The 27129-nt window shown below is 45.3% G+C and overlaps 1 protein-coding gene and 1 pseudogene across 2 annotated transcripts in view; one reads left to right on the top strand and one right to left on the bottom strand.

The window, feature by feature from the left end:
- Positions 1 to 21928, top strand: part of LOC132832757 (butyrophilin subfamily 1 member A1-like) — a 29098-nt gene extending 7170 nt beyond the window's left edge. For both annotated transcript variants that reach the window (XM_060850887.1, XM_060850888.1), the window contains 15 exons: positions 925 to 1209; positions 2424 to 2543; positions 2824 to 2850; positions 5390 to 5416; positions 7130 to 7156; positions 7305 to 7331; positions 7636 to 7662; positions 9559 to 9585; positions 10227 to 10253; positions 11814 to 11840; positions 12616 to 12642; positions 13716 to 13742; positions 14599 to 14625; positions 15865 to 15891; positions 20120 to 21928. In XM_060850887.1, coding sequence (XP_060706870.1) covers positions 925 to 1209; positions 2424 to 2543; positions 2824 to 2850; positions 5390 to 5416; positions 7130 to 7156; positions 7305 to 7331; positions 7636 to 7662; positions 9559 to 9585; positions 10227 to 10253; positions 11814 to 11840; positions 12616 to 12642; positions 13716 to 13742; positions 14599 to 14625; positions 15865 to 15891; positions 20120 to 20637 — 1247 coding nt within the window. In that variant the 3' untranslated portion in view covers positions 20638 to 21928. The remainder of the gene's footprint in view (positions 1 to 924; positions 1210 to 2423; positions 2544 to 2823; positions 2851 to 5389; positions 5417 to 7129; positions 7157 to 7304; positions 7332 to 7635; positions 7663 to 9558; positions 9586 to 10226; positions 10254 to 11813; positions 11841 to 12615; positions 12643 to 13715; positions 13743 to 14598; positions 14626 to 15864; positions 15892 to 20119) is intronic.
- Positions 21929 to 24085: 2157 nt separating this feature from the next.
- LOC132832957 (E3 ubiquitin-protein ligase TRIM39-like) lies at positions 24086 to 27062 on the bottom strand (annotated as a pseudogene).
- Between the last annotated feature and the right edge of the window lie 67 nt (positions 27063 to 27129).

Here is a 27129-nt window from a genome sequence, read left to right as displayed (position 1 = left end):
AATGTACTGGTGTTTGTTGCAGGTCCAGGGGAAGCTTATAATGACTATCCTGGGGATGAAGAGCTTTTCACATAGGAGCAGTTGAGGATCCTGGACTTGTACTGGATGGAGTTTAGCAGGATGAGAGGGGTGTTCTGATTGAAATTTACAGAATACTGAGAGCCCTAGATAGATTTGTCGTGGAAGAGTTGTTTCCACTAGTAAAGGAGACAAGACCCAAGGGCATAGCCTAAGAGAGAAAGTATAACCTTTTAGAACTGAGATGAGGAGGAATTTCTTCGACCAGAGTGTGATAATCCTTGTTACATATGGTTGCGGAGACTAAATCATTGAATGTATTTAACATATAGATGGATGGGCTCACAGGGGGATGAAGGGTTACAGGGAGAAGATGAGAGAATGGGGATGAGAAACATATGAGCCATGATTGAATGCAGTGTAGACTCGATGGGCTGAATGGTCTAATTCTGCTACTATGTCTTATGGAGCACTCTGGATTCAAATCGGGTTAAAGTGACTTTAGAACAATGCCAGAGAACCATGTTCTGACCCATGCATTCAGTGAATTTACAGTGAATTAATAATTTCTGCAATGTTTATGCAATTTAAAAAGTCCTACCTGACTATATTTTTTTAAAAAGTTCATCCTGTGGCCTCTTTGAAGGCCCAGAAACAAAGGTTATTTGTAAAAACTTTGCCCTGGTGTCTAATTTGTTCCCTGGGTAATTCCTGTCTGGACTGTTCCTCTCTCATCTCTCTGAGTGCGGTTTGTTCCTCCCTCCTTGCCCTGACAGATTGTGATTGAGCTGAACTGTGTGAGGGGATTATGAAAGCACAGGTCAGCTGCAATCTGACCGAGTGGTGCAGGGAGGCCATGACAGGCTTTGTGGCCTACTCCCCTTCCTGATGTCTCTGTGATTGCAGGTACAGGCCGCCAGCCCAGGATCGAGATGGAGGGCCAAATGGGCGATGGCATCAGACTGGGCTGCAGATCCGAAGGGTGGTACCCACACCCGTCCATCCTGTGGGTAGACGGAGATGGTGTAAACATGACGGCCCAGCAGCAAATCACGTACCAGCCGGACCCTCAGGGGCTGTTCACAGTCAGCAGCTCCATCGCGATCCCCAAGCAGTCCCCCAACAAGTACAGATGTGTCATTAACAATGTGATCCTGAAGGAGACACAGGAGGCTCACATCCAGATCGCAGGTCTGTCACGGTGGGAGAAGACTTTCCCAGATACTCAGCGGGCTGGGGGAAAGGACTTGAATCAGAATATAGAGAAATATAAAATCCTGAGGAAATGCTGTGATTGAAACAGGCTCCTCGTGGCCCTGGTCAGAGACAAGTGGCAAAGGTCAGTCTCTCATGGCTACAGCTTGCCCCTTGTGGCAGCAAAAGGCATTTCACCAGGAGAGAGGGAGTGATGGAGATTGAGGGAGAGTGAGAGGCTGCAACAGAAAGCGAAGGAGAGGGTGTGATGGAGAGAGAAGGAGAGAGTGTGATGCAGACTCGGGGAAGGAAAGGGTATGACGGAAATGGGGAGGGAGAGCGAAAAGAGAGAGAGAGGTGATAGACAGAGAGTGGGTGTTGGAGGAAGAGGGAAATAATGGAATGATGGGTTCAGGAGAAGGAGATGAGTAAAGAAGGGGGGAGGGTTGATGGATGGAGAGGGGTGATATAAACTGGGAATGGGGTGTGACAATGGCTTTGTGTTAACTCAAACAACTGAATGGTTCATTTTCTCAAAGTCTCCCTTTTTCTGTTTTCCCCCATCCCCATTCTCTCCCTTTATATCTTCCATTCTCCCTCTGGCTTTCTCTTTCCCTCTCTCACCCTTACTCTTTCTCCCTTCTCTCCTCTCCCACTTCACACCTTCACCTCACACCCCTTTCTTTCTCCATCTCTCATTCTTATCTCTTTATTTTTCTTATTTTTTCTTCCTTCTATCTCCCCATGGTCCTCCACCTTTATGCCCATTCTCTCTCTTGCTGTCTCTCTCCCTCACTCTTTGTCTCTCTGTCTCCCCATCATCCTCTGAACCCCTCCACTTGTTCTGTCCCTCTCACTATCTCTCATCTCCCCCCTTCTCTGTCTGTCCCTCTCTCCCACTTTCTTTCTCCCTTCTTCTCCTCCTCTCTCTTTCCCTCCCCATCTTTGCCACCTCCTTCTCCCTCTCTCTCTGTCTCTACCTCCTCCTCTCTCTTTCCCTCTCTCATTTTTCCTCTTTCTCTTTCTCCCTCATACACTGTCTCTTTCCTCCTCTCTTTCCTTCTCTCCCTTTCCTTCTCTATCTTTCTCCTACTCTCTCCCTCACCCTCCCATCGTCCTCCCCCTCTCTCTTACTCCCATTCTATCACTATCTCTGTCTCACTCTGACTGTCTCTGTCTCTCCTCATCTCTCTCTCTCTCTCTCGATACAGATTCCTTCTTCCCCAATGTTTCTGGATGGCTGATAGCGTTCTGGATCCTGTTTGCTCTGATTGTTGCAGCAGTTGCTCTCGCAGTGTGGTACCATCGGAAATTACAGAATAAGATTCAAGGTGACAAACTCTGCTCAAACTCTCAGAATGTTTTTCAAGAATATTCGTAAACAGAACTTAAAAGTCATTAACAGAAAATAAAACAGACAGCGCTTTTAATACTGCATAGATTAGGCAGAATCTGTGGGGAGAGAGACGGCGTTAGTGTTTCGGGCAAATAGGAGTTTATTTTTAGGGAAGTGTTAATGAGGACCCTTTTCATTACGGTCTGACTCTGACTGGATCTCCCAAGGGTATGGTGCCCGTTGGGTTCATTAACTTATTTGGTTTTCTTTGCCAGGCCTCAAGAAGTCTGATGGTTTCCTTGGTAAGTGATGTTTCTTCAGTCTATGGGACATGTGCTGATGTTACACCGGCTCTTACTGTCGAGGACTTTCACACTCCCACTGTGACCTTTACTGTTTCTGTCCTGAGAGGGCTCTGACCCCTCCTGTATGTAACTGATCTCACCAGTCTCCGGGAGGTTCCCTCGGTCAGTTTCTGATCCAACCCTCAATTATCCAGCTGGGGCATTCTAGCATATAAACACTGCCTTGGTACCCGCACCTCTGTCCCAAGACACTCCCTATCCCCTTCTGTCTCTTCCTCTCACCCAATTGTCTCTCTGCAATCCCCAACTCTCTACCCTGCTACTCTTTGCCCTCCCCCGCTACTCTTTTCTCCTCCCCAACGCACTTGCTTTCCCTTCCCCCCCCCCCCCAACGTGGTCTCTCCTCCACCCCCCCCGCGCTGTCTCTTCCCCCACCGCGCTGTCTCTCCTCCACCCCCCCGCGCTGTCTCTTTCCCCCCCCGCGCTGTCTCTCCTCCTCTCCCCCCCGCGCTGTCTCTCCTCCTCTCCCCCCCCCCGCGCTGTCTCTCCTCCTCTCCCCCCCCGCGCTGTCTCTCCTCCTCTTTCCCCCCCCGCGCTGTCTCTCCTCCTCTTCCCCCCGCGCTGTCTCTCCTCCCCCCCGCGCTGTCTCTCCTCCCCCCTCCGCGCTGTCTTCCCCTGTGCTCTCTTTGCCCCCCTCCCCGCACTCTCTTTCCCCCGCAATATTTCTTCCCCCCGCACCCTCTCTTCCTCCTGCATGCTCCCTTCTCCCCACTCCCTCCCTTACACCCCCAGTGTCCAATCCCCCTCCACACTCTGTCTTCTCTCTGCACTGTCTGTTCACCCCCACATGTTCTTCCCCCCCCATACCATCTCCTTCCCCTGTCTTCCCCATTTCCCCCCACACTTTCACCCCTCCTCTGTCTTTACCTTATCTCTTCTCCCCAATCTCTGCCTTCCCACCCCTCACATTTCCCACCTCCACGTTGTTCTCTTCCTGTTTGAGTTGTACAGGAGTTTGGTGAGATTGGAGCATTGAGTACAGTTTGTCTGCTTACCAGACTAAAGGTGTTCTGCTTATGGATGTAGCACAATGTCGGCTCATTAGACTGTTGTGTGGGATAACAATACTTGATCACTTAGATCTCTGAAGGGAGACTAGTTCACTTAGAATTAATTTTTGGAGGTTCAAAGAATGAAGCTGAATCTCTCTACCCTTCTCTGTTTCTTTGCCCCTTTCCACCTGCACTCCTCATTCCATCAACTCCCTTCCCATCCCCCCCTACCCTGTCCCTCTATTTTTCCCACTCTACACCTTTCTCTCTACTCCTCTCTCTCTCTCCCTCATTCTCCCCCTCTCCCAACTTCACCTTCGCTCTCTACTTCCTCCTCCCTCTCTCTTCCTTCCTCACACTGCCTGTCTCTCTGTCTCTCTGTCTCTCTGTCTCCCCTCCATCTCCCTCACTCCTTGCTCTTTCCACATATTTCTGCAATTACTTCTTGTGCTTTTTAACTATTTCAGTGATTCCCTTCAGAAATTTCCTGTTGAAGATCATGGGAAAAAAAACCTTCTGGTACCTCTCTCTTGTTTCTGTTTCTAGATTAGATTAGACTTACAGTGTGGAAACAGGCCCTTCGGCCCAACAAGTCCACACCGACCCGCCGAAGCGCAACCCACCCATGCCCCTACATTTACCCCTTACCTAACACTACGGGCAATTTAGCTTGGCCAATTCACCTGACCCGCACATCTTTGTGACTGGGAGGAAACCGGAGCACCCGGAGGAAACCCACGCAGACACGGGGAGAACGTGCAAACTCCACACAGTCAGTCGCCTGAGTCGGGAATTGAACCCGGGTCTACAGGCGCTGTAGGCAGCAGTGCTAACCACTGTGCCACCATGCCGCCCACTATTCCATTGTTTTGAGTCCATATCCTCTGTCAGTGACCCTCTCCTAGTTTCTCTCCAGTTTATTCACTCTGATAACCAGATATTGGGCCCTTCTCCTTTGTCCTTCCCCTTCCTCCACCCCCTCTTCCCCTCTCTCCCTTCTCTCTCTCCTCCTCCTCATCTTTCCCTCCTCCTCGTTCTTTTGTTCCTCCGCTCTCCCACCTCTTCTCCTTCCCTATTTCTCTCCATCCTTCCTTCTCCCTTTTCTCCCTCCTTCACCTTCCCTTTCTCCTTCTCCTTTGTTCTTTCTCATCCTCCCCTTCCTATCTCCTCTCTCACTGCTCCTCCTTCCTTCTCACCCATCTTAAACATGTCACCTCCCCTCCCCTTTCCTCCATCCCCTCCCCTTTCCTCCATCCCCTCCCCTTTCCTCCATCCCCTCCCCTTTCCTCCACACTCCTTCTTGCTCCTCCTTCCTGTGTGCTTCTCCCTCCTCTCCCTCCCTTATATCTTCTAAGACTTTTCACAGTTGGGGAGAGTGGGTGATGTGATTTGAATGACGCATGCTGCTCTGGGATTGGGAAAGGGTTAAGTGTGAGTTGCAAAGCGCTGCCACTGATTTAACGTTTTCCTTTGACTCATTACAGAACATCAAAGGCTGCTGGATATCATGGGTAAGTTGCTGTTTGAAACTTAAATGTGAAGGGAATGGGAAACCCAATGATGTGGAAGTATGGTCACAGCATTTGAGAGAAGAACTCTAATTCTAGGTCTGGTGATGTAACGGTTAACAAATAGTTTGGGTTTGAAGGTCTTCATGGCATGAATAGTAAGAAATATTTGCATTTCTGTAACACCTTTCACATTCTGAGAATATCTCAATGCATTTTATCGAAAATGATGTGGAGAACAAAATGAGAAGCCAGAGCAGGGGTCAGCTGGAGCAGGTTGAGCTGTTCCACTGTTCAGTCTGATCTTGGAGGATTGACTCCTCTGCAATATCTCACATAAAGAGCCTACATTTTTATTTTCCTGCATTTTTGATTGATGAGGCAAAGAATTCACAAGATTCACAGCCCATAGATTGAGGAAATTTCTCCTCATTGCAGACCTGAACGGGAAGAATGGTTTTCAGAACTGTGGGTGGGTTGGCACTGAGAAGCGAAAGGAGGACGAGACTGTCGATATGTTCTGCAAGATGGAATAGTCAGTTTTTCTCCATTACAAAGATGAGTTTTATGTCTTGAATGAATTGTGGTTCTATGATGAGGTTTTGGCTTCAAGTTCCTATCCAGGATTTGGGGACGAAACTCCAGGTTGACACTCCACAGAGCTGAGGGAATGCTGCATTGTCAGAGGAGCTGACATTTAGATTAGGCTTCAATGCGTGGCCTTTGAATGAATGGAAGCACATGCTGTATCTCTAAGAAGAACAGATGAGGGCTCCCCAGTGTCCTGGCCAATATTTATCATGCGATTAACATTGGAGGAATCAAATGATCTAGTCGTTGTCCTGGTTACTGTTTGTGGGATCTTGCTGTTCACAGGTTGGCTATGTAGAAGAATACAATACAGGAGAGGCTTTTCAGCCCATCAGTCTATACTGTAATGCTTCCTTTGTGATGAGATGTGCCTTTGAGAGGGATTTGTTCTGTCCTGGTTCTTGAAGAGAGGAATTGTAAACCTGGAGCCGAGATGTCTGCTGCATGGACAGCAGAGTGAATAGCTGCTTCTTTAAAAAAATTAAGCTGAAGAAGTCCGAGCACATGGAGTCAGGCTCTCAACGACCCAGAGTTTTAGTTTTGCTTTCAGTTGTTGAAGTTGGGGTTTTGGAGTGAAGCTGCAAGATACAGCTCTCTCTTAGTTGCTGCTAAAAGCTTACATTCTCTCTCTCTCTTTGCTGCTGGATTCATTCTGTTGGTTCTCCTTCTTCTGGACTGGAGGAGGTAGCAAGTCTGGAAAAATTGTTCTGCTGAATTTGCCTTCACCAAGAGTGGGTTCATGGGATGCTGCGATATTGGAACAGTTGATGTGTAGTAGTTAAATAGTATTTTATTAGGTCTTCAAGGGAGATAAAGTTGTGCCAATTCTTTGTTTTGAGTTTGCATTTTATTGTGGTGTTGGAATAGTGTTTTTCTCAAAGCCTGTTAGTTTGACCTATTGAATCACATTTACAAAGAAGGGCCTTACACTTGCCCTTAAATAAAAGTTCAGCTCTGTGTTATCTTTTTAGATGTTTGAGGAGGTTTGGTCTGGTCCATAACACATTAAATAGACAGTTCTGTTTCTATAAAACACTGGAGGACACATGGTCACTGTTAATTAAATCTAAATGAATCCTCTGTATTTTTCACCATTTCTTACATGGATTATTTTTAAAATTTCAGAGCAAGAGAAGAGAAAGGTGCATGAAGGTTAGTAATCAGGATGCTGGGGATGGTTCCATTCAGACCCTGATTGTGTTTCTGTGCAGTTTCAAGACTGGAGTCAATTTCAAACAGAGATATTGCATGGTCACTTTATTGTCATCTCACTGAGGTGTTTTCACTTTTTTTTAAACAGAGCATCAAAGACTGCACCAGGAGATAGGTAAGAACATGAAATCAATTGGATAGAAGGGAGGTGTGGGTGGATTATGCCCAGAGCAAGACAGTGGGAGAGCGATGGGAAAGCGGGATGGTAACTCTGACTGGGACCAGATTCTAGTGGGAGAGAAACCATTTTGGAACAACGTAGAACTCATGGCAGACCCATCAGGGGATTTGCAATAAAGCAGGTGCTGAATGAAGGAGTGGGTTTGAACCTCTACCATTCTGGGAGCAAGAGAAGGACAGACATTGACCTGGTTACTGTCGACTCAGGATCACATCGTTGTTTGTTTATTCCATTTCAGAGAACGCGAAGCAAGCAAGGAAAAAAGGTGAGTTATGCGAACACACGCTGTTTGGATTGTAATGTTTCATTTCAGCATCAGCCCATCTGAAGACAAGTTAACAGGTTTGTAAATAACTGTTAATGGCCGTATCACCCAAACTGCTCCATCAAAATGGACATTAAATTGTAATACTCTCCTATCACTACGTGATGTGAAGTGGATGAGTTAATTCAGTCACTTCTTCACTATGAGCTGGTTATGTTCATTGATCTCAGAACAGGGATCCTTGAGAAGCTGACTTTCTGGGAATTTCTTGAGCTGATGGGAACAAATCCCAGAGCTGGGAATCTGTGGATATCTAGAAATGCACTCCTCTTTAAATCACTATTAATATTGCAGCAAGTCTGGTGTGTTCACTACTTTCCAAAATGCTCACTGATCGAAACTGCCAGCAAATGCGAGAAGGAGAGACTTAGCATCAGTTTTAAGAGGCACTGGGTTTATGAGGGTAGAGTCTAATCAGAGAGTGAACAGCAAAATTACTCTGCAGAGGGTGGCACGGGTGGCCCAGTGGACAGCACTGCTGCCTGACAGCACTAGGGACCTGAGTTTGATTCCAGCCTCGGGCAACTGTCTGTGTGGACTTTACACATTCTCCCTGTGTCTGTGTGGGATACCTCCCACAATCCAAAGATATGCGGGTTAGGTGAATTGGCTGTTACTAAATTGCCCGTAGTGTTCAGGGATGTGTCGGTTAGGTGCATTAGTCAAGGGTAATGGGTCTGGGTGTGTTACTCTTCAGAGGGTCGGTATGGATTTGTTGGGCTGAAGGGCCAGTTCCCACACTGTAGGAAAGAAAAGATTCCTGTGATTTTGTTGTCTTTGCAACTTTGATAAAAAGGCTCATAAAACCTGACCAGAATACCTGGAGTTAATCGCAGACTTCTGTTCATAAGGAAGATTTAATCTTCCCATGAACACACACTCCTCCTGCTCCCTGAGATTGAGTGAGTTACACATTTTATTTTTATCAGGGCATGTGTTTGTGAATCAGTCATTGATTTCATAATCTATTCTCTTCACAATTCTACAAATAGTCAAATAATGTCTCCCATATTTCAGTATTTTCTAGTCGTTTCTAGCCTTTGACATTCTGTGAGGAATGCAAACCTCCAATATATCAGAGGAAAAATGCATTCCTGACAACACAGTTTCATCTCATTCAACACCCTCTGACTGGGCTTTCACAGTCTAGCCTGTAAATTTGGGGCCATCCAGCACTCTGCTGCCTGTGTCTTCACTAACCCCTGTTCCACTCCGATGTTTGCAGACCTACGTTGGCTCCTAGTTGAAAAATGTCTCCATTCTTAATTTCCCACCCAATCCCCTCATGTCCTTGCCTTCTCTGCTCTGTAACTCTGACATTCCTGTGGTCCTTTAATTCTAGCCTCTCCATACCAAAAATTATAATTGTTCCTTCATTGGAGAGGACGGTTTCAGTTGCTTCAGTTCCAAACACTACACCCCTACCAAATCTCAATTACCTTCTTTAAACACGTTCCCATGAAAACCTCCCTCATTGATAAAGTCTTTAGTCATCTGACCTAATACCTCACTGTGTAGCTGATGCTTCAAATATTACATTTGAAAATATTTTGAGATGTAGTTGAAGAAAAACAGACTCTCTCTCTAAATGTAAGTTGTTGTGTAATATATATGCAGTGTATTATCTGATAGGTGAGCAATGCTATGCAAGAATTACTCACATATCAATTATTTTTAAAAAGTTTTTTTTGTCTAAACTTAAAAATATCTCTGATTTGAGAAATGATTTCAGGGATTTTTCAGTGACATTTCTGCTACAACCAATGATCTGATTTTAGATTGCTTTGCTTTGTTCCGCATATGACAAATTTCGCTCTTATCTATTTTTCTCTACAGAATGTGAAGAACTCCAGCAGTTGCACGGTAAGCGATCATTTCCAAAGTATTTTCTCTCTGGGTTTGGGTTCGCAGCTCATGTTCAGCATATCTTTCTTCACCAGCATCACATTGCCTTTAGTTTCTCACAACCAATTTGGTGAATTACCCCAAATTTATTCCAGGTGCTTTCAGCTTAATGGGATTGGCTTTACTGGATATACCAAAGTGTTTGATGCCAACAGTCAGAGGCACCTTTGTGCTATATCTAGTCCATATCTGCATCTCCTGAGAGTATTTGATGGAACAGTAAAGAACAAGAAGATTTATATTGTTTCTAACTGTGCTATACCTCCTGGGAATTTTTGATGGGGGTGGTATAGACAGAGCTTCAATCTGATTCTAACCCTGTATTTTCCCTGACCCAGGAGTGTTTGATAGGATGGTTTTGAGGGAGCTTCACTCTATATCTAATCTGTGTTATACTGGAAGTATTTAATGGGACAGGGTAGAAGGATAGTTTTTATTCTGTACCTAACCTGGTGGACTGGGTAATCTCATCGCTAACCTGTGCAGGGCGAGGGTAGATCTGGATTGTATTCACCACATTCACTCCAGAAGCCTTGTACTGGGTTGCGTCTTCTAGAAGGTTCTATGCTTTAACATCTCTTTCTTTTCCTTTTTTACAGAAAAGAAAATGGCCACCATTATTGCAGGTATGCAGGGAGCTGAGGAATTTCTGCTGGAGGAGAGGGACAGCAGATGTGTTATCAACTCTGGTTTGATGCACTTCTGGAGGTTTGGTCACATGACTTTGTGTCTCCAATTCCTCACAACCAATCAAACAGGCCTTCCCATCCCTCACTTTTTTTCCCTCCAAACATCTTAAAATTATGCCCCCTTGTGATAGCCATTTCTGTCCGAGGAATAAAAAGTCTCTGACTATTCACTCTGTCTCTGCCTGTCATCATCTTGTACACCTCTATCAAATCGCCTCTCACCCTTCCTCGCTCCCATGAGAAAACCCTTAGCTCCCTCAACATTTCTTCAAAAGACATGCCCTCCAGTCAAGGCAGCCTCCTGGTAAATCTCCTCTGCCCCTTCTCTAAATCTTCCACATTCTTCCTACAATGAGGTGACCAAAACTGAACACAATATTCCAAGTGTGATCTAACCAGGGCTCTGTAAAGCTGCAGCATAACCTTGCAGCCCTTAAACTAAAACCCCCAGCTAATGAGAGCCAACACACCATACGCCTTCTTAACAACCCTATCAACTTATTTTCTGAGTTCAAAGACATTTAAATAATCCACACATTGTGTAATTCTGAGAGTTCCCATTCCTGGACAGTGGTCACTTTGACCAAGATATTGACCATTCCTTCCTGGAGAGTTGGTTCCCCATGTTAGTGAACATCTGTTCGTGTTCTAGCTGCTTTATGTCTTCTGGGTTTTGTCCCTACCCTGAGGGAAAGGGCATAGAGTGACAGAGATGTACAGCATGGAAACAGACTCTTCAATCCAACTCGTCCATGCCAACCAGATATCGTAAAATAATCAAGTCCCATTTGCCAGCATTTAGCCCATATCCCTTTAAACCTTTCCTAATCATATACCCATCCAGATTTGTTTTAAATATTGTAATTGTACCAGCCTCCTTCATGTCCTCTGATGGCTCATTCCATGCACTCACCACCCTCTGCGTGAAAACATTTCCCCTTGGGTGCCTTTTAAATCTTAAGGTTTAAATGATCTTGTCTATTTATCCTCTCCATGCCCCACATGATTTTATAAACCTCCAGGGAAAACAGACCCAGCCTATTCAGCCTCTCCCTATAGCTCAAATTCTCAAACCCTGGCAACATCACTGTAAATTTTTTTTCTCAACCCTTTCAGGTTTCACAACATCCTTCCGATAGCATGAACTCCTCACTCCCCAGATGATGCCAATGTTGGCCTGACCCAATGCTTGCCCTGGTATTCGGGTAGATGATTCCTGCTGTAGCTGGGGGTTTGCTGTGTAAGTACAGCTGGCACAGAGAACCGTCGATTGGATTGCTGTTGCACTATCCACTGCTCCAGTTTGTGGTGGTAGATGCTTGCATGGGCTACTGCAGTCTCCTCCCAGACCGGGTGAGTCTGGCCAATGGAGACTAAGCTCAGAGCACAGAGGTCAATATCGAGCACAGAGGATAACAAAGGATAGCAGAAAAAGAAGGTTGAGACATTGTGTGAAATTCAAATTTGTGATTAATGCCTCTCCCTTGTATATTACAGAACACGAACAATTTAAGAAACAAGTTGGTAAGTAATTTAATCAGATTTTTTATTTCTGTCGATGGCCAATTCAAACCAAAGGCAGACTCACTGCAGCTCTTCCACAGTCTGTGCTCAGTCTGGGGCCGGTTTCTCCATCTGTACTCAGTCTGGGGCCTGTTTCTCCATCTGTACTCAGCCTGGGGCCTGTTTCTCCATCTGTACTCAGTCTGGGGGCTGTTTCTCAGTCTCTCCTCACGCGGGGGGCCTCTTTCTGTGCTTGGGCTGAAGTCTGTTTCTCACTCTGTGCTCGAGCTGGTACCTGTTTCTCAGTCTGCGCTCAGGCTGGGGGCCTGTTTCTCAGGCTGTGCTCAGGCTGGGGGCCTGTTTCTCAGTCTGCGCTCAGGGCCGGGGGCCTGTTTCTCAGGCTGCGCTCAGGGCCGGGGGCCTGTTTCTCAGGCTGCGCTCAGGGCCGGGGGCCTGTTTCTCAGGCTGCGCTCAGGGCCGGGGGCCTGTTTCTCAGGCTGCGCTCAGGGCCGGGGGCCTGTTTCTCAGGCTGCGCTCAGGGCCGGGGGCCTGTTTCTCAGGCTGCGCTCAGGGCCGGGGGCCTGTTTCTCAGGCTGCGCTCAGGGCCGGGGGCCTGTTTCTCAGGCTGCGCTCAGGGCCGGGGGCCTGTTTCTCAGTCTGTGTTGGGACTCAGTCACATTACCAGTGTCGAGGAGCACACATTTTAGCCTTGATTTTCCATTTTATCAATATTGTATAATGTCTCACTCGGGTCATTGTTCCATGCTATTGCTAAGTTCTTGATTCTGTCTTACAGATGAAGAGAGGGAGACAGAGAAAGCAGGTATGTAACTGTGTGTGGGCCTGAAGAAGTGAAGTTCACCTCGACACTGGAGCAGGGAGGGGACTGGGATGGTACATGCTCTGACAGGGAACAGATTGAAAACCCGGAAGCAGACAGCAAATGCTTCTCTCTCTGCTAATTTTCATTCTCAGTCTCTCCGCCTCATTCGCTTTTCATATTTTCTCTCGCTTTCCTCTCCCATTCTCACCTTCTGCTCCTCAGAATCTTTCTGTCTGTCTCTCTCTCTGACACCCCCACCCCAAATGCTCCCCATGTTCTTCCTTTCTTTCCCTTTTTCATTCATTCTCTTCTGCTCTCCTTCCTCATCTCACCTTCTCTTCTGCTAATGTCTCTGCATCTCTGTCTCTCTTTTCCACCTTGTGTCTTCCTATCCCTCTCCTCTTCCTGCTTGTTTTCTCCCCAGTTCATTCTTTCTTCTGCACCTCGTCACACCTGCTGCCCTTTTGCTTCCTGCCCTATCCATTTTCTTCATTCCCTCTTCGTCTTCCTGTATTCCATCTTCTCAAAACTCCTTCTGTATTCTTTCTTTACTCTGTCTGCCTGCCTGACTGTCTGTCTCATTCTGTCTGCCTCTTTTGCTATCTCTCTATCTCTCTCTCTATCTCTCTCTCTATCTCTCTCTCTATCTCTCTCTCTATCTCTGTCTATGTCTATGTCTATATATCTATGTCTATGTCTCTCTATCTCCTGCCCCCACCCCACCCCCAATCTCTACATCTATCTCTCCTTCATTTCACAAAATGATTGGTTAGTGATCTAAAACAAAGAAACTCAGCAGTCCAGGGAGCATCAGTTGAAAGAGGTAAAACTGAGTTAATGTTTCAAATCTATTGCATTAGTTTTGTACCATCTCCTTGTAAATCATTGGTGCCCTATTAGAAGGCAGTATATGAACACAGGTCAGTTCGTTTTTTTTTGTTTGAAATCAGCTTTGGGAAATAACTACTGATATTGAAATTTGTACGTATAGTCAATTGTTTATGAAATCGTTCATTTCATTTGAAGGTATCAGTTCTTTGCTTTAACCATTTCTGATCATTCCTTATTCACAGAATATCAGAAGCTACGCACTGAATTTGGTGAGTTAGCTGTCAGTAAAAAAATGTGCCTTCATCTTCAGCCCAGCTACAGTTAGTAATTGAGCATTAAAAAAAAACAGGTTCAAGTCTGCACCATACTTTCCCTCAGTTGGATGTAATAATCTGGGATTGACTAGTCTCCTTCCTGGTGTTACAAATAACTTGTTTCCTGAAACAGATTTCTAGACCGAGCTGCAGGCGCTCATGAGAGATTGAGCATCTAGAGATCATCATGTCTGCAAACGGCAACTTTGTGGAAATTGACCTGGGCCTCCTCATTTTTAACTAAAATTATAGAGTGTGAAATAAATCATAGTCAAAGTCTGGATTCACTTTGAATTGATCACTTCCCAGTTAATGAACATGGATTGGGAATTTATAAGGTGTTGCTGGGCAATGGGTCCAATTTTCGTCCCTTCAAATTTCGTTTAAGATGGAAACTCGGGCAGTTCTATTGCAGGAGGCTAATCCTCCAGTGCTTCTCAGAAAATATACCCTTGCGTGTTCTTTACCAAAAATGAAAATATTGGTGGGAGTTGAGCAGGGAGCTTCAGTAACTTGCTCTGTAGTGCCACTAGATGGCCAGATGTTGCAATCACAGTCTGACTGTTGACGTAGAAAATAGAATGGGAACTGCTGGCGCAGGTATTTGTTGATCCGAAATGCTGGCAATAGATCAGGACTTCACACCCTGGCTAGATTTTGTTAATAATGCGTTAGTTATTGCTGCTATTCTTAAAATGGATTCGGCTTTATTCCTTAAGAAAACTCTGACGTGAAAGCAAAATTTGTTGATAGTGTTAAGTGTATTGAGTGGGTTTTATTCACACATTTTCTCTTCACTGTTTCATTTCAGAGCAATGGAGACCTCTGGTCCAGTCAGGTATGATACCTGTATGAATGCACATTGAAAAGAATCTTCAGTTGTCATTTGTACAAATGATTTGGATATGAATACAGGAGATTATAGTTAGTATGTTTACAGATAACACCAAAATTGGTTGTCTTGTGGACAGCGAAGAACGTTACCTCAGAATACAATAGCACTGGGATTAGATGGGCTATTATACCGAGGAGTGACAATGGTTCTTGAGTTTTAATTTCGATTAAATGGGAGGTGTCAAATTTTGGAAAGACAAATTAGGGCAGAACATATACACTGAACAGTCCCTGGGGAGTGTTGCTGAACAGAGACCTTATGTTGCAGGTTTGTAGTTCCTTGAAAGTGGAATCGCAGATAGATAGGATAGTGAAAAAAACATTTGGTATGCTTTTTTTTGTCACTGCATTGAGTATTGGGTTTGGGAGGTCATGTTGCAGTTGTACAGGACATTAGTTAGGCTACTTTTGAAATATTGTATGCAATTTTGATCTCCCTCCTATCGGAAGGATATTGCCAGGGTTGGAGGGGCTGAGCTATAGGGAGAGGCTGAATAGGCTGCGGCTGTTTTCTCAGGCACATCGGGAGCTGAGTGGTGACATAACAGGTTTATAAAATCATGAAGGGTGGGGATAGGGTGAATAACCAAGGTCTTTTCTCCAGGATGGGGGAGTCCAAAACTAGAAGGCATAACTTTTCAGTAAGATTTAAAAGGGACCTAAGGGGCAACGTTTTCATTGCAGAGGACGGGGTGTGTGTATGGAATGAGTTGCTAGGGGAAATGGTGGAGGCTGGTACAGTTACAGCATTTAAAAGAAACCTGGATGGATATGTGAATAGGAAGGGTTTAGAGGGATTTATGCCAAATGCTGGCAAATGGGAAGAGATTAATTTAGGATTTCTGCTCAGTATGGATGAGTTGCATTGAAGAGTTTGTTCTGTGCTGTATACCTCTATAACTCTAAGAATCTATCAACGTTTGTATATTTTTTTATGTTAGCCCAGAGTAACATTGAAATAAATGGAACAAGGGAGTGTGATGATCAAAATTATGTTAATTGCTACTTTTATTTCATTTAATCTGGTGTGTGTGTGTGTGTCTTTGCCTTTCGCTACCCACTGTGGGCCAATGTCAGATCCTTGGTGTACTGAAAGCCACAATGTACTTTGACTGCTGTCGTGTTTGAGAGTACTACAGTTTATTAGTTATCTTCAGTTACTATTTCTGTGTTACTTTTGCAGAGTGGAACAGGATACGGAGCTATGCAGGTAAGATTGTCAATGTAGGTAAGACCTCACCCGAGACTGCCCTAACCATCATCTTGTGGACCATCAGAAGGATTTACAAGATTACTTATCAATTCCCTAGGCTGTGTTCCACAAATTCCACAGATACAAGTTGTGAAGTGACCCATTGTACCATAAGACCTCCTCAGGAGTTTAAGACAGTTTGACAGCTCTATTGGCACTTTTTTCTGACATCACATTTTTATTCCTCAATTTTCTTTTTCAAACTAACCCGGAAGGAGCTGATCTCCCCTTTTCTGGACTTTGGGTGCAGCAACAGAATCACGACAGGCGTTTATACAGGAAGATGCAAATTGGTTGGGTCATCTTTAGTGTAGAGGTGAGGCTGGTGGATTCTGATTGGTCAGGGAGTTGCCTGGAAATACAGCAGAGGATTGGTTGCCTCTGTGAACCTGGATTTATGACCAAAGGTGAAACATATGTACAAGTTCTTGTTACTGACGTGCAATAGGATCTCGTGTATTTATATGTGTAACTTCCAGCATGTTTAAATGCGTCTGGTTGGATGTGCCCAGCTGATGATCTTTAAATTGGTTTCTGGTGTAACTTGTCTGAATTATTTACCAAATTATTTCCAATAACAGAATCACATCCTTTGATGGATACATTTTTCTGAGGCTTGCAAATAGAGGGTGGTAAATAAAGCTGGCAATGGTGAAAGAGCTGTCAATAGAAATGCTTTCAATACGTGGTTTTTATATGTTCTTTTTGATGGTGAAAATGTCCTTCACAATGGATGTAGAAAATTTATTTTGAACTGTTTGCAACAGGCCTAGCAATCTTTTGACCAATTCGTGTTATGCAAAATCAGTCAGTGATAGAATGGGATATATTTGCAGAACATTCTTCACACCCTTGGGAAAATTCTCATGACCAAAGACCTAAATGTTGGCAGTTATGTTGACTCATTTCAACACAGTGAATGAGGCAAATACATTAGTGTTTGGAAGTTTTGTTGAGAGTGAGTGAGTGAGCAGGGGGTGTGGTAGCAAGGGGGCCTTGATTTTAATGTCTCTCTTTAACAGTGCAGCATTCCAGCAGTACTACACAGGGTGAGGTCAGCCTGGAAATGACTGGTCAAATCTTTCAATGCATCTCCAGCCCACTGCACTGTGAGTCAGAAGCAAGGATGTTACTGAGGGAGTCAGAGTTTCCTCTCAATGGTCAGCTTTCTGACTGACACGTCTTGTCAATTTTAAAAGCTCCTCGCCTGAAAACTTGATTGAAGTTTGAGCTGGTAACCTCTAAAGATCTGAAGAATGAGAAGGAACCTCTTTGAAATATATATATTTCTGAGAAGGCTTAGCAGAGTAAACACTGTGGGGCTGGTTCCCTGGCTAGCGAGTCTAATGCCTACACTACGGAAAAAGCCAATTCTGCTCCGAGCCTGCAGTGACCCTTCAAAGAGCATCCCATCTGGATCTGGCCCATTGCCCAATCCCGGTAACCCCACATTTACCATGGCTAATGCCATACCTAAAGCCTGCCCATAAAGCTACAAGTCAGGAGTAGGGTGGAATACTCTGCCCTTGCCCTGGATGGGCGTAACTCCAACAATACTCAAGAAACTTGACACTATCCAGGACACAGCAGCCCTGCTGCACTGGCACTACACCCACAATCATCTACTTTCTCTACCTCCGTACCAGCAGTGTGTACTATCTACAAGGTGCACTGCAGAAATTCACCAAAAAATCCTAAGACAGCACCTTCTAAGCCTACAACTATCTAGAAGGACAAGATAGCAGATCCATGGGCGCAACACAACAATCAAGCTTCCCTCTGAGCCACTCTCTATTCTGACTTGGAAATATACAGTAGTCCCCTCGTAGCCGGTAGGGATCCATTCCAGGATTTATTGCAGAAGGCTGAAACCACTGGTAGAAATGGAGCCATTCATTTAAAAGAGAAATGTACCTTCCTGGCAGACTCCTTGTCCCTCGTTGTGGAAGGTTCCCTTTTATATGTTTGAACTGCATGAAACCATGGTAACCAGACCCATGGATATGGGGTCGCCCTGTATTGCCATGTCGCTTGGTCAAAATCCCAGAATGTCCTCCATTGTGGATCTACCTACAGCAGAAGTTCAAGAAGGCTTTCCACTTTCACATTCTTAGAGGCAACTTGGGATGGGTAATAAATGTTTCCCAGCCAGCAATGCTCACATCTTACAAATACGTTTTTTTAAACTCCACCTATCCTGCATATCCCTAGACATAATAGAGCAGGTTTTTGGATGTCGATTTGCTCGCTGAGCTAGAAGGTTCATTTTCAGATGTTTCATCACCATCATAGGTAACATAATCAGTGAGCCTCTGGATGAAGCACTGGTGGTGAAGCCCACTTTCTCTTTGTGTTTAGGTTTCCTAGGTTTGGTTATTTCATTACCTGTGGTGATGTAATTTCCTTTTCTTTTTATCAGGGGCTTGGTAAATGGGATCCATGTCAATGTGTTTGTTGATAGAGATCTGGTTGGAATGCCATGCTTCTAGGAATTCTTGTGCATGTCTCTGTCTGGCTTGTTCTAGGATGGATGTGTTATGCCAATTGAAGTGGTGTCCTTCCTCATCTGTATGTAAGGATACTAAGTGAGAGTGGGTCACATCTTTTTGTGGCTAGTTAATGATCATGTATCCTGGTGGCTAGTTTTCTGCCTTTTTGTCCAATGTAGTATTTGTTACAGTTCTTGCAAGGTATTTTTTCAATGATATTTGTTTTGCTTGTTGTCTGTATAGGGTCTTTTAAGTTCATTAGTTGCTGTTTTAGTGTGCTGGTGGGTTTGTGGGCTACCATGAAGCCGAGGGGTCTGAATTAGTCTGCCAATCATTGCCAAGATGTCTTTGATGTAGGAGAGAGTGGCTCAGGTTTCTGGACACGTTTTGACTGCTTCTTTGGGTTTGTAGCTGAAAAATCAGCAGCCTGTGTTCATTGAATACAGGATACCTGAACAGGATACCACAAAAAGACATGACCCATCTCACTAGTATCCTTACATACAGATGAGGAAAGACACCACTTCGACTGGGATAACAGATCCATCCATGACAAGCCAGACAGAGACACGCACGAGAACTCCTAGAAGCCTGGCATTCTAACTGGAACTTTATCAACAAACACGTTGACTTGAATCTCATTTAGCACCCCCTGAGAAAAAGAACAGAAAATGACGACATCATAGGAAGTGACATCACCAAACCAAGGAAACCCAAACACATAAGTAGAAAGCGGGCTACACCACCAGTGCTTCATCTGGAGGCTCACTGATGGTGTTACATAGTATGGTGACAAAATGTCTGAAAATGAACCTTCCAGCTCAGTGAGTAAACCTATCTCCAGAACCTCAACCTGAGCTACAAATCTTCTCAAAACTTGAGAGCAAGTTTTAGCTAATCCATCTAACCTGCACAACTTTGGACTGAGAGGAAACTGGCGCACTCAGTGGAAATCCACATGGATACAGAGAGAACATGCAAACTCCACACAGACAGTCATCCAAGCTGAAATCGAGCCTGGGTCTTGGTGCTGTGAGTCCGCAGTGCTAACAGCTGCCTGACTTGAAAAAGTAGTGAGGGGTCAGACATTTTGGATTGAGATGAGGAGAAATGTTTTTGCTCTGAGATTTATTGATGTTCAGAACTCTGGGCATCTCCTGATCTTTAGGCTACAATCATTGAATACATTCAAGGGTGCAATTGATGGAGCTTTTGTCAGGATATTGTGTTTTCTCTTTATGCTTACATGGGAGGTGGGCATTGCTGTTGAGGCTGGCATTTGGTGCCCATGCCTAATTTCTCTTGAGCTGAATGACTGATCTCTAGGCTATTTCAGAGACAAGGGGATTGCGGTTTGGTGGATAGTGAAGTAACTTGGGAGACAGGTCGGTGATGTATGGCATTTGTGTGTTCTTCCCACAGTTGTTTGGGTTTCCTATTGGGTGCTCCAGTTTCCTGCCACAGTCCAGAGATGTGCAGGCTGGGTGGATTGGTCATGCTGTATGCAGAATTATGCAGATGGGATCAAAGTCTGTTTATGGGTGGGATGCTTTTGAGAGGATCAGTGGATACATGATGGGTCAAATGGCCTCTTTCCACACTATGGGGATGCTATGATCGTATTGATCAATGGAGCAAGTTTAAGGGGCTGTGCAGTCTGTTCTTGCTTCCATTTCTCATCTTGTTTTCTTTCCTAGCCCATGTAAAGATGGACCCTGAAACAGCCAACGCGTGTCTGACGGTGTCTCCAGACAGGCTGAGTGTGCAAGCCGGAGATGCACAGGATGTCCCAGACAATCCGGAGCGGTTTGACTCTGTCCCTTATGTGCTGGGCATGGATGGTTTCGCGGAGGGGTCCCACTACTGGGAGGTGAAGGTGGCTGACAAGTCCTACTGGGATGTAGGCGTCACCAAAGGCTCAGTGCAGCGCAAGGGCATGCCTGACCTGTGCGCCGATGCTGGGTTCTGGACAATTGGGAAGGATGGTGAGCCATATGGAATAAGTGATGCGCAACGCTCCAAAGTCACAGTAACGACCAGTCCTGGAACGATCGGGGTGTTCCTGGAGATGGAGGCAGGAAGGGTGTCTTTTTACAATGCCGATGACATGTTCCACCTTTACACATTTCAAGTCAACTTTTCAGAAAAGGTCTACCCATTCTTTTGGCCTGGCTGGGATAAGTCGCCCTTAACTGTCTGTCCAGTCAAGAACTAGTGAACTGATGTCTCATTAAACACTAACATGGTTAAGACTGACACATTAATTTTACCAGTGAGTCACTTGCTAACAAGTGCTCTGGAAGTGTATAAAATTTTAAAGTGCCTTTCAAGTTGATGGGAAAGCAATGACCAAGGTCAGGCTGCATATTGACCAGGAATCTAATATGGCCAGGTTCTAAGGACAAAGGCCTGGTCAAATTCTTTGATGTTTGGACATTAGACTCCCAATTTTTGAAGTGAAGCCATCCACAAAGAGCTCATCATCTGACGATTTTCTAAGTTGCATTGAGGAAACATGACCCAGAAAGAAACACCACGCCAATTGCAAGCCAAGGAATTCTCATTGAAAGACAAGAAATCTCACACACTGCAATCTAAATTAGTTAGGAAGGAGGTTGGAAGAAGTCACGTTTTTGGTTGTAACCTTTGTAATCTGTTCTCTGTGTCCTGTGTGCTGTGTCCTGTGTGCTGTGCCCTGTGTGCGCTGCTCTCATTTGACAACATTGTCATGCTATTCCAAGACATGGGTAAAAGTGGGTTTTGCAGAGATGCGATGAAACCGTACGACAACTAAATACTGCCAATACTTTCTTTTTGCCAAGAAACTTATGGGATAGAATTATTTATGGAAAAAAAAAATCATGAGGCTCTTCTCCAAGAAAAATAATGAACAAATAAAACCAGGATAAAAAAGGCCAAGCAAGACAGGCTGACCTTCAGATAATGAAGTCCGATGGTAATGGATGCGAGAACCCTTGATTGAATACAATGACCTGGTGCTGTCTGATTCACGACTGACTCTGGAGTGAGGTGTGTGACAGGAGCTTAAGCAGTTAATTTACCAAGTGCAGCAAATTCAAATGTTGTGTTGGAAAGGTACTACAAATAGGAGGGAAACTATGGACTCCAATGAAGGTTGTTGCTCGGACATTTCATCGGTTCAGTTACCAAGGCCTCTCTAAACCCTTGGGGCTCCCCTTCTCACAGTTTTCAGTCTGTGGCCCCCCTCAAATGTGAGCCTAAGGAGGCCAATAGCTCCTGTTGAGAACGGCTGACCTAGACGTTAAGTACTGTGAAATAAGAGAGAGAAAAAGAATTATAATGTTACTCAGCTGAATGAGGACGCATTGTAACTGAATACAAACTGAATACCATCCATTCCATTCAGGGACAATGGGGCTGTTCTATTTAAATCCTGTTCTTCCATACACTCTGCACTCACAGAAAGAGTAGTCATCTTTTAATTCTATGTAATGCATTGAATTTTGTAATATTTTTATTTACAATACACTATTCATAATATTTATTCATGACTTGAATGACAAAGCTGAATGAATCACAACTATTTGCAAATGGGATCACATCAAGTGGGAGGGCAAGTGTTGAGTACCTGGGAAGGAAGCTTAGGTTAAAATTGTCTCTTATTCATTCATGGGAAGTGGGCATCACTGGCTATACCAGCATTCATTGTCCATCCCTGTTTGCCTAGAGGACAATTAAAAATCAACTGTACTGCTGGGGAAACAGAGTCAAATATAGGGCAGTCCAGGTAAGGTTTGGAGGTGCCTGGGATGGATAAGGTCAGAAGTCCTATTACAGCAGTTTATAGTCTAACTGGTTTATTTGAAATCACAAGCATTTGGAGCGCTGCTCCTTCATCAGGTGAAGTTTTGTGACAATTGATAATGATTTCGTGGTCATCATTCCTAATTTTCAGACTTCACCATCTGACATGGTGCCCCTATATTAGAGCCTGAATGTCTGGGTTCAAAACCATCCAGCTCTAGAGTTATGTCACACCATGTCTGAACAGACTAATTACAAGTAACTACAATATTATGAGTATTGATGACTCAATATTTCAAAGTCGAGATTAAAAAGAGCAACCACATCTGAATGAATGTGCAAACGGAATTTTTAAAGGTCTTGTGTTCTCAAATATTTAATCAATCAAGCAACCTGAGTATCACTGGTAAGGCCAGCATTTATTTCACATCCCTGACTGCCCTCAGGAAGATAACTTTCCAAATCTATCTATAATAATTTAATAGAAATATTATGTGCCATCTTCAGTGCTAATCACCTTTTTTTAGGAGAGATATTGACTGAGTAGTAACTGCAAAGTTTGATTCAGTTGTGCTGAGTCAGAGACTTAATAATAAAATATGTGTAGGGTATACCTGTCTATATCAATCTTGAGGCTTTCAAGTGACTGGCTCCCCACAGAGGATCGTGGATAGTGAGTTCCAAATTTCCATTAGCCTTTGTCATTAGAAATTGCTTCTTGAATCTATTCCCAAATGTTGGCCTGATGACCAAGACAAAAATACAGAAAGTGACAAAGATTCAGTCTCGCAAAGTGTGAGGACATGTATTTGGGGAAGGTGGGAACACACAACAAATCAACATTACAGTGGAAACATGTGCACAGGTCTCTGCCGATAGCAGGGCTGGTAAATAGTACTGCTCTCTCATGAGAGAGGGACACCTAGTGGTGAGTTAATCTAACGGCCACCATGCTTTAGGAAAGGGGAAAGGTTGAGAAGGGAAGTCCTTCATAGTTACTTCAACTAAAATGTCACATCAGTCTGTAAGGCAAGCCAGCCATCCTGCCAGTTGTGATAAGAAGGCGCAGTGGATATTGTCTTGGTTGCAGCCAGTAAAGGAATGTAAATTATTACTAATTAACTGCTAGTGAGATTTCAGAGTGCTCTCTAGGAAATCTGGACTAATTACAGCAAATGTGTGATCACATCAGAAGGGTGCAGAGGAGATTTAAAACAGTGTTATGGAACTGGAGAATTTTAATTATGGGAGAGGCTTGTTTGAAGTAGAGTAGGCTGAAGAGATGGATGATATGCGGTGTATAAAATTGTGAGGCCCAGATAAAGAGGGCAAATACTAGGGGCCAGAGATGTAAAGTAATGGAAGGAGAATAATGGACAGGGTTTGCACCCGGCGGCTGAGGACCAGGACCCCACTGCCCGAAAAAGAGGTGGTTTTTTTAGCTTGTTCTCTCTCCATGGATACTGCCTGACCCGCTGTAATGTCCAGTATTTGTTGCTTTCAGCACAATAGATTCAGAAATCCTTTAACTTTAAAAAAGGTTTTTTAAAAAAAAAATCACACGACACCAGGTGAAAGTCTGACAGGTTTATTTGGAAGTGCAAGATTTGGCAGATCTGCTCCCTCGCCAGGGTGCAGGATCATGGGACACAGAATTTAGAGCAAAAGGTCGAGTCCAACACCAACATCTCCACATCATACTTTAAAAGGATAAATTGTTTACAGACCTCAGGATAACGGTGTTAAGTGCCTCGAGTTTTTGGCTGTGAGGTCCCTGCGATGAAGTTATACCTCAAATCCATTTTTAGTTTAAAAATAGCTTTATTTGTTCAATTTACTGAGAACAGGACGGCCGCGGCCCTGCCCAGATATGTCATGTAGCGCCACCTCCCGCCTGTGGAGCAACATTACAGGCAGGAAGGTCCCCGGGTTCCTGCAGCTCACAGCTCATTCTACCCAGTCAGTCCCTCTCTACAATTGAGCTTCTATTTGTTTCTTCTCTCCCCCTCCTTCTCTCCCCCAGACTGAGACCGACCCCCATCAGTTTACAGCTGGCAGGAGGCAGGGGGACGGGGTGAAATTATGGGATGGATCTGTCAGTGCCCTTTAATCCCGCAGATTGTCAGCGGGGCGGAGTTTTTCCCGCCGTCATTCCCTCCCGGACTGAAGATGGGAAAGAGCCTCTCAATGAAAGTGTGGGTGAAAGTGTGGAGATGGGACATGGTGTCCACATTGTAAAATGACACCTGTCCACCCTCGTAGTCCAGGAAAACCCCGATCTTCCGGGGATTCACACTCGGGGAGAGGGGATTCCATGTGGGGGCAACATAACTATCTCCAGGAATCAGCTCCACATTCCAGAAACTTATCCCCTCCTGAAAGACTCTCGGACCACTCCCACTCTTCACTCCGTCTTCTCCCCCACCTCCACCTCCCAGTAATGTCTCCCTGATGTGAATCCCTCTGATCCCAGGACACATGGACAGGGATCAAATCTCTCCGGGGAGTCAGGCAGAGGCTGCTCTGTGTCTCCGAGTCTCACACTGGTCCGGTCCTCAGACAGGATGAGCTGGGGATGTGCTGTGTTCGGATCCAGAGTCAGAGAGACTGGAGCTGGGGGAGAGATCAAATAACACCGTTAGAGATCCAGCTTCTTGCTGTGACTTTCCTTGTTAAGGTGCCCACACGGTTCGAACTGTATTCGGCAAATTTAACACGAGGGAAGGAGGCATAGAAACGTGAAAGACAGAAAGGAGGAGCGGGGTGTGTGGGCACTGGGCTGCTGGAGGGAGAAAGGTGAGCAGCCTGAGAAAGTAATTATCTAAATACTTATTCAGTGCCTTGATGGTGTTTCCCGTACCATTCTTTTGAGCAGTGAGTTCCAGATCCTCGCACTGACATCTTTTTTCCCTTCAAATCCCCCTAAATTTTCTGCTCCTTACCTTAAATCCGTGCCCCCCCAACCCCCCGAGTTAGGGACGCCTCGAGTAGGGGGTCTCTCTGTAGCTAACCTATTCATGCCCCTCTTTACTGTGTGCACCTCAATCAGGTCCCTCGTCAGCCTTCACTGCTGTGAACAACCCCAGTCTGTTTAGTCTGTCCTCACAGCTGTATATCTCCATTTCTCCTCCTTCCTACAATGTGGCACCAGCGCTGAAACACTACTCTCGCTGTGGTTTAAAAAACATTATATACAGCTCCATCTCTTTGCTCTTCTAATCAATGCCTTGACAAATGAAGGCAAGTATACCATATCCCTTGTTGTCCACCTTATCTCCCTGTCTTGCTGCCTTTCAGGATCTATGGACATGCGCACCAAGGTCCCTCTGCTTCCTCCAATCTGATCAATCAACGTGTTGGCTTTTGTTCGTGTTCCCAAAATTCATCATTTAGGTTTGGATTCCACGTTCCTGGTGAAGGGTTTTTGCCCGAACTGTCGGTTTTCCTGCTCTCGGATGCTGCCTGAGCTGCTGTGCTTTTCCAACATCACTCTAATCTTGATTCTAATTACCACTGTTTAGTCATCTAACCAGCCAGTCCAAATCATCCTGTAGTCTTGGGCTTTCATCTTCGCTATTTAACACAGCACCGATTTTTTAATGTGATTTTTGCGAATTTTCTGGCTGTACATTCATGTCTAGATCTTTAATGTACACATCAAAGGAAGAGGGCAGTGAGTAGTGGGGCAGTGAGTAGTGGGGCAGGAGAATGTCAAGCGAAGGAGGACGGGGAAAGGGAGGGGGAAAAGCAGCTGGGATAGGAACAGGACAGCGAGAGATGGGAGGGGAAAAGTTTCAGAGATTGATAGATTCTTGATGTCACGAGGAATTAAGGGCTACGGGGAGAATGCGGGTAAGTGGAGTTGAAATGCCCATCAGCCATGATTGAATGGCGGAGTGGACTCGATGGGCCGAATGGCCTTACTTCCACTCCTATGTCTTATGGTCTTATGGAATTGAGGGGGAGGGGGAGCGGTATGGGGTGAAGGGCAACCAGTGATGGGGAGAAGAATGGGAAGCCATGGAGAAAGGCACTGGGGGATGGGGAGAAGGGTGAGGAGGAGAGGAGTGAATGGGTAGAAACTGGCCTGGGGTGTGAGGAGACAAGAGTGTGGGATAGTGTGTAGAAAATGTCAAATGTTCGACAGCGCGAGTGGGGAGAGACAGCAGGAGGCGGTGGAGTAAGGGTGGAGAGAGGGCCAGTGGGGAAATGGAAAGGGGAAGAGCAGAGAGGGACAGGGATGTAAATAAGGGAGACACAGCACGAGAGGGGGAGACAGAGTAGGGGCAGGGAGGGACGGGGCGTGGGCACCTTTAGGGATGGGCAGAGAGAGGGAGAGCGGGGAATGGAAAAGGCAACGTCCTTTAGGGAGGAAAGGGGAGACAGAGGAGGAGAGAAATCCGGAGGAAGGGAGAGAGGAAACTGTAGCATGCATTATTGCAGTGAGATACTGGGGCCTTTGGTCAAAATTCCGGAAGAACAGCGGATTCCCTCGCTCCCTGCCTGCTCCGTCAATGGGACTACTGAAATAATTCGGCTGATCTCAATTCTCACTCACACCGCTGTCAGTTCGCTGCGCTCCCCATTTTAATGTAGATTCTCTGAGGCTGTGAAACCTCTGCCTGAATACCTCTTGAGCTGCTTGAGCCGAGAACACTCCAAAAAGGACACAACGCGGCCTCCACTATCCAGAAGAGACTTGCACTTTCTGCCGCCACTCGTCTTGACCGAGGAGCCTGGATCCACTGAACCGGTTAGCTGCCTGTTCACACACGTTCTCCAATGTCTGTGTGTCCTCCCGCGAACACACTGGTCAAAATCCTGCTCAGGTGTCCTGGAGAAACGCGGGTTCATATCCTGAGATCCGTGCTCCCTTCCTGGGTTTATCCAGACCCCTTCGCTGTTAATAAATACAGCGCTG

Source organism: Hemiscyllium ocellatum, chromosome 35, assembly GCF_020745735.1.
Source record: "Hemiscyllium ocellatum isolate sHemOce1 chromosome 35, sHemOce1.pat.X.cur, whole genome shotgun sequence".
NCBI classification, from domain to species: Eukaryota; Metazoa; Chordata; class Chondrichthyes; order Orectolobiformes; family Hemiscylliidae; genus Hemiscyllium; species Hemiscyllium ocellatum.
Note: the sequence above shows the minus strand (reverse complement) of the source record. Positions and strands in the feature narration are given on the sequence as shown.